This window comes from Dipodomys ordii, unplaced genomic scaffold, assembly GCF_000151885.1.
Source record: "Dipodomys ordii isolate 6190 unplaced genomic scaffold, Dord_2.0 Scaffold79, whole genome shotgun sequence".
NCBI classification, from domain to species: domain Eukaryota; kingdom Metazoa; phylum Chordata; class Mammalia; order Rodentia; family Heteromyidae; genus Dipodomys; species Dipodomys ordii.
This window is the reverse complement of record NW_012267295.1, coordinates 7,070,535-7,077,496: the sequence shown is the minus strand read 5'-3', so window position 1 is coordinate 7,077,496 and position 6,962 is coordinate 7,070,535. Positions and strand designations below refer to the sequence as shown.

The window sequence follows — 6,962 nt, the reverse complement described above, 5'->3', positions numbered from 1 at the left end:
CAGTGGTAGAGCACTTGCCTTGCATGCCTGAGGCCCTGGGTTCGATTCCTCAGCACCACATAAGCAAAAAGAAGAAAGCTGGAAGTGGCGCTGTGGCCCAGGCCCAGAGTTCAGGCCCCACGACTGGATGCCCCCCCCCCAAAAAAAAAGAAATGGAGGAATAAAAGGTGAACAAACGCAGCAGAGGCACTCACTAGACACTATGTTGAACATGAATTATACAACTTGTGGGTGGGGATGGGAGGGAAAAACTGGGAGAGAAACTGAGGGAAGGGGAGGCATTATCCAAAGAGATGTATTCATTACCTGACTTACGCAACCGTAACCCCTCTGCACACCACCTTCATGATAACAATGAAAAATCATTTCAACAACAACAACAAAACTAGGCAAGTCATCTTCCACCCTTTATGAAGTAAAAGAAGCGGAGGCTCAGGTGTAGAGTCTAAGTCTGAATTACAGATTTTCAAGTGACAGGGACAGCCCAGCCCTCCTGGGCCCAGATGAGTCTAGATACAATCGGCCCCACTGCAGAATCTTAAATGTGAACAGAAGCCATGTATTAAAGGCTTGGTCCTTAGTCTCTTACAGTGTTGGGAGGTAGTGGGATTTTCAGTAGATGGGGGCCCAGTGGAAGAAAAATTAGGTCACTGGGCATGTGCCACTGACAGAAATATTGGAACCTCAACCCTTCCTTTCTCCCGATTGCTTCCCAGCCAACGTAAGACAAGCATGCTCCTCTGTCATGTCTTCCTGAGGTAACACCTCAGACTCAAGACAACAAGGCCAGGCAACCATGGACTGACACGTCTACAACTGTATTCCCATAAACCTTTCCTCTCTGTAAGATGATTACACTCAGGTGTTTTGTCACAGTGCCAGAAAGATGAGTCATACAGCTCTCTACCTCCTGTTGGATTCTGTACAAAGACTCAGGGTCTGCTCACGCCAGCCTGGTAGAGGCCCAAGGACCAAATGCCACAAGGCAGAAAGAGAGAGGAGACTGGAGGAGTTAGAGACACCTGGATATTCCCCGGCACCTCACATCCCCTGGGTGTGGCCAACCTGCTTTGGTTTTCTACAAGTCTGGTTCGCTGCGTGCAATTTAACAACAGCCCCAGCTGCGACTCAGTTGAAGTGACTCAGTTTCATCCTCTGTATATAGGGCTGTGATAAGAATGATCAGCACTTCGTTTAGTGATTACCCTGATCTAGAGGCACTGCTGCAGGCAATGTACGTACTCTCAACTTGTTATTCCTTGTTATGACCCTGGGAGGAAGGGCTATTATCACTAAGGAAGGGGCGGCCCACAGCACGGCTGGAAGCATGAAGCACCCCTGTCTCAGTCAGACCCTTAGCTTTTTACCAGCTTTGTCTTACAAAGGGTTGTTACCACTCACAGCAGGGCAGTTAGGGTCCGTCTCTCTTAACAGCTGGAGGACACAGGCTGCCCTCCTTCAAGAGACAGTGTAGGGCAGTGGTACCACATGTAGGGGCCGGAGCCAGACTGGCTGTGGTCTAGGACCCCAGTTCTGCCACTGGCCGGCTGGATATCTGACTTCTGTTACCTAAACTCTTGCTATTTCTGCCTCTCATCTCAAAGTGCACATCTTATAGGATTGCTGAAAGGCTGATGAACTAATAATATATGTCGAGTGCTAAGAATAGCACCAAGCATATAGAAAAGGCTACAAAAATGTGTATTAAACAAACAAACATTTCATTTGTGTAATTCAAGCTGGCTTAGACTAAAGGGATCTTTTCTATTTGGGGGTGGGGAGAAGGGGCTCAAGTGGATTCAGAGGCACAATAACATCAAGTCTTTATCTCTTGGTCTTTGTCTTCACTATGGGCCTCTCTGCCTTGGCTTCATTCTTGGTAGATCATTCTCTCTAGGAGAAAGAGGATCCCCAGTGACTCCAGGCATCTTTCCCACCGGCTCAGCAGCTCCGGCACAACTCTAATCTGATCATCTCAGCCAAAAGTTTTACAAGGAGATGCACCTAGCTCTAATCCCAGCTAACTGGGAAAAGCAGAAATCAGAACGGTTGTGGTTTTGAGGCTAGCCAGGGCAAAAAAAAGCTAGTACATACAGCCCCATTTCAGCAAATAAGCCACCCATGGTAGTTCATGCCTGTGGTCCCATATCAGAGGACTGTAAGCCAAAGCTGGTCCAACCTGGCTAGTAAGTTCAAGCTCCCAAGTTCAAATCCCAGTGCTAATCAAAAAAATTTCAAGAGGAATTCCCTTTGTCCTGGTTTTGGTCCCAGTGTGTGAGATTCCAGTATACTAGGGCTGTTCACACATCATACAGTCTACAAGTTAGGGGGTCCCTCCAATGCAAAATTTGGGTGCTGTGTTAGAAGGCAAGAACATTCTACCGCTCACTCCCAGACAATGATCACCCATCCTGATACACATAGAAGGAAGCTCCTTCTAGAGACAGACAGCCACACTATAGTAACAAAGTCATTGGAGGTTCAAGTTCAAAGACCTGAGAACGGGGAAGCCACTGGCATTAATTCCCAGCCCAAGGCCTGAGAACTGAGGGGGATATTGCTGTGAGTCCTGGAGCAGAAAAACTCAGGGAGAACTTCTTACAGGAAACTGAGAGCTCTCATGTCTAGTAGCAAGAAGAGAGAGTGAGCCCTTGGAGGCTTTCTCTGCTGTTTGGTTGGGTCTTGGATGACATGATGGTATCAACCTATATCTTCACTAACCAACCCATCTGCTTAACCAAGTCCACTGTGAAATACTAATCTTTTCCAGAAACATTCTGACAGACACACCTAGAGAAGGCTTTAGCAGTTACCTGGGCTGGGCAGAACCTAGCAGAGTTGACAAAAGTCATCAACCTGTACTTCTTTCCTTGAAGGTGCTTAGGGAGCGAGGAGTCAGAAGGTGTGGCCACCCTGGGAGTGCTGATGAACATAGTGCAGCCCCTTCACGAGAAGGTCAGCAAGTTGAGAGTACTGTTCAATGCTCCTACTTGGGAGGAAGGGTCCCTCAACACCATGGACTTCTACCTATAGGACACAGTGAGTCAGGCAGGGGCTTCCTGGTATGTGTGTGTGTGTGTGTGTGTGTGTGTGTGTGTGTGTGCATGTGTGCGTGAATGCATGCGTGCATGTGTGTGCATGTCACCTGTAGCAAGCTTGTGTGTGTGTGTGTGTGTGCGTGTGTGTGCGCGCGCATGTCACCTGTAGCAAGCTTGTCAGAATGAGCTACCTGGCTGAGATGATAATCACCTTTCCTGGGCATGGGACAGAATAAGTCTCCACAGTCCCACTGTGTCCCTAACTCTGGGCTTGAGCTACGTCGCCTTTATGGCCCTGGCTATTTTACACAGCAGTAGCTGCTCAAAGCTTGTCCAAGTCCTTTCTGCTCAAATTCCATCTGCAGAACTGGAAGCATTGGTTTCACCTCAGAGCTCACAGGAAATCAGAATCTCAGACCCGCCCTGAAGACCCAATTGATAGGAAATCTACATCTTAACAAGACCTCTGGATTGGTGTGCATCTTAATATTTTGAGACGCAGCGCTGGCTTGGTGTTTTTCTAGGAATGCTCTGACAAACTGTCACAACGTCCGTCGATGGCTTAAAGCAAGGGAAATGCACGCGTTCACAGCTCTGGGGGCTGAAAACCCACCATCAAAGTGTCAAAGCTGGTGTGGTGCCTTCCGAGGGCTCTGAGGGGAGAATGTGGGCCATGTCTGTCTCCGGGTGTCAGGGCCCTCACAGACAAGACTGGACATCCCGTGGCTTGTGGATGTCATCCTGGCCTCCAGTATTACATGGAATTTGACTTGTGTCTCTAGGTCCAAATCTTCCTCTTCTTATAAAGGGATCAGTCATAGTGGATTAGGAGCCCACCTTATTCACTATGACTTCATTTTAGCTAGTTATGTTTTCAATGGTCCTACTTCTAGAAAAGGCATATTCTCAGGAACTATAGGTTAAAAATTTAGTACGTGATGGGGGGGCGCACAATTTAATATATAACAATGGTATGTGATGCCTACTTTTAAATGCTAGAAATCTAGCTGCTCCTATCTGAAACATTCCTATAACATCTTTAATTCTAATTATTTTGGTATGGTATATGGGATTCAATTCAGGATCTCATACTTGCTAGGCAGGAACTAGACTAGCTGTGGATAAGGCTTTTAATTTATACTTTTATTATTATCCTTATTATTTTTATTATCCTTAACTTTGCTCTCAACTGGCTGGCCTTAAACTTGAGATCCTCCTGTCTCTGTCTCCCAAGGAGCTGGAATTACAAGTGAGAACTACTAGGCCTGGCTAGAACTTCATTTTTATAAACAATTGCTATATAAAGTCAGGAAGGTTGAAGGCTTATACTCTCTGATTTCTTTGGCCTTTCAGCTGATCCCCTCCCCACCCCCACCCAGGGGTGGGTAAAGCCAACAGGGGAACAGGCTGAGGCTATTTCCCCGCTTGGTGAATGGAATCATCCAAGAAGCTTTAAATACGAAGCTACGGACATCGCCTCCTCACATGGGTATGTGTGTTTAAAAGATATTTAAAAGGTGATTTGAATCTGCAGCCCAAGTTGAGAGATGGGATCATCATTCCACAAGTTACCAAGAAGAAGATTCGGTCCCTTTCCAAAAAGACATTGGGCCCCAAGCACAAATCATGTCAAGCATGAGCACCTACAAATACCTAAATTGCAACATCTTAAGCTTTTACAGCTCTCCTGTATGAAATGCGTTGCTCTCGGAAGAACAGAGCTTGTATATCTGGCCTTGGCCTCAAAATTTCTCCCAGTAGTTATTTCAATTTTTGAAGTTTGTGATCTTTGGTGTTTATAAGTTTCATAATATTATTATTTAATATTACTATTGGTGGTACTGGGGTTTGAACCCAGGGCCTTGTGTTTGCTAGGCAGGTGCTCTACTACAACGCTATACCTCTAGCCTTACAGTTATTACCTCTTCTCATGTACTCTTTTTGCTAGGATTGATTCCTGGGTATCACAGCTGTTTCCTATGCTATTTGTACCATCAGTCATTTCTGTCTAGTGATACCTGAGACGTTAGGAGCAAATCTCCTATACATGAAGGTACATGTGGTAGAAGAGTCGGGTGGCAGGCAGCAGGTAGGGGCAGGTTATATGTCGTATCCTGGACACATCTCAGAAGACTTTCCATAGCTCACCCCCTCTTACCTTACAACTTTTGTCCCATTCCTCACGACCTGCATGTCCACCATGCAGCCCCCAGTTACATAAGATGCCAGGTTCAACTCTGAGAATTCTGCCTAAAGGGAGAAAGCAAAGCAAAAAGGAATTTATCAAGTGTGAATAGTGTTACAGTTTCTGACACTGACTGGATTCTTCTATGAACAAAATTCACACCTAAACCCTACCTCAAATGCCATTTCCTCTCTCTTTTTGAGAGGTGATGGATCTAGGCACACAGAACCATGGTGACATATTCATAATCATGCAATTAATTAAAGGCAAAACTGGATTTGAGACCCATGAATCTCTGATTCAAGGACCCATGCTTATAACTACTAAGTGTTTTTGCCTCCTGGAAGGTGGAAGAGGACACTCTAGCTCCATGACTAGAAGATGACAAGTGTTCTTCAATTTTCATTAGGTTTCTTCAGCGATGCAGTGGTATGGCATCATGGCTCACAGTTATCTGGGAGCTCTGTCCCTTTTTTGGTAGTGGCCTCTCCCCGTGCTCCACACAGTGGGAGCACCCTGTCTGTGTACTGATACAATACCTTTATGGTCATGTTGATGGCTAGGCAGTTGACCCAAGGTGGTAGAATAAGATTTCCCACCCTGAGAACTGGAAACTGCTATGTGATCCAGGAGATTTCTTTCTAGGCTGTTGTGTCTTCAATGCACAAACTTAGGTTATGCTTGGGACCGTACTTTTTACTACCTTCATCTGGGCAGTATAGAAGACCAAATGCCTTGCGTGCGTGCGTGCACACGTGTGTGTGTGTGTGTGTGTGTGTGTGTGTGTGTGTGTGTGTGCATGCCAGTACTGGGAGTTGAACTTGAGGCCTAGGTGCTGATCTTTAGCTTTTTCATTCAAAGCTGGTACTCTACCATTTGAGCATCACTTCTGGCTTTTTGCTGGATAACTGGAGATAAAGAGTCTCGTAGGCTTTTCTGCCTGGGCTCATTTCAAACTGTGATCCTTACATCTTGCTTCTTGAGAAACTAGGATTACAGGCTGAACCACCAGTGCCCTGCTTCTGAGGAGGAAGAGGAGGAGGAGAAGGAGCAGAAGGAGGAGGAGGAGAAGGAGCAGAAGGAGGAGGAGGAGAAGGAGCAGAAGGAGGAGGAGGAAGAAGAGGAGGAGGAGGAGGAAGAGGTGGAGGAGGAGGAGGAGCAGCAGCAGCAAAATATGAACAAGAAAAAGAAGAACAAGAAAATGAGGAAGAAAAAGAGGGGGAATAAGGAGAGGAAGAAGAGGAAGAGAAAAGAGGAGGAAGAGGAAGAGAAAACAGAGGAAGAGGAGATCGAGATGCCAGTTTCCACAGAGGAAGACAGGGACAGAGGAAGAGACGAAGCATGTGTGTGATGCTTATGTCCTGTCTGGATTTTTATGCATTCACATTTTTGCTTATTTGTTTGCTTCAGTAAGCATGAGTGAGTTTCTGTGGTTTTTAACCAGTCCTATAGTTCGACAGTGCTCGGGGACAGAGATCTGTGGCTATTATTATCTTATTAGTTTTCAAGGGCTGCTGTAATAAAGTACACCACTGGGTGGCTTAAACCACAGGAATCTATTCTGTACAGCCCAGAGAGTTCCAAGTTCAAAGTCATGGTTCAGGTTCAGTTGAATTTTTCTGGGGGCCTGTGAGGGAAAGGTCTATTTCTGGTTTGTAAGATAATGTCCTGTGCCTCTTCGTGTGTGTGTGTGTGTGTGTGTGTGTGTGTGTGTGTGTGTGTGTGTGTGTGTGTGTGTG

The 6,962-nt window shown here is 46.0% G+C and overlaps 1 protein-coding gene across 2 annotated transcripts in view; it reads right to left on the bottom strand.

The window, feature by feature from the left end:
- The window catches only part of Syn3 (synapsin III), a 375,944-nt gene that overhangs the window by 320,672 nt on the left and 48,310 nt on the right, over window positions 1–6,962 (bottom strand). Inside the window, exons 3-4 of one of the 2 annotated variants that reach the window (XM_013024868.1) lie at window positions 5,197–5,288; window positions 1,938–1,940 (exon numbers count right to left, since the gene is read on the bottom strand). In XM_013024868.1, coding sequence (XP_012880322.1) covers window positions 1,938–1,940; window positions 5,197–5,288 — 95 coding nt within the window. The remainder of the gene's footprint in view (window positions 1–1,937; window positions 1,941–5,196; window positions 5,289–6,962) is intronic. The other variant, XM_013024869.1, reaches the window with a different exon arrangement.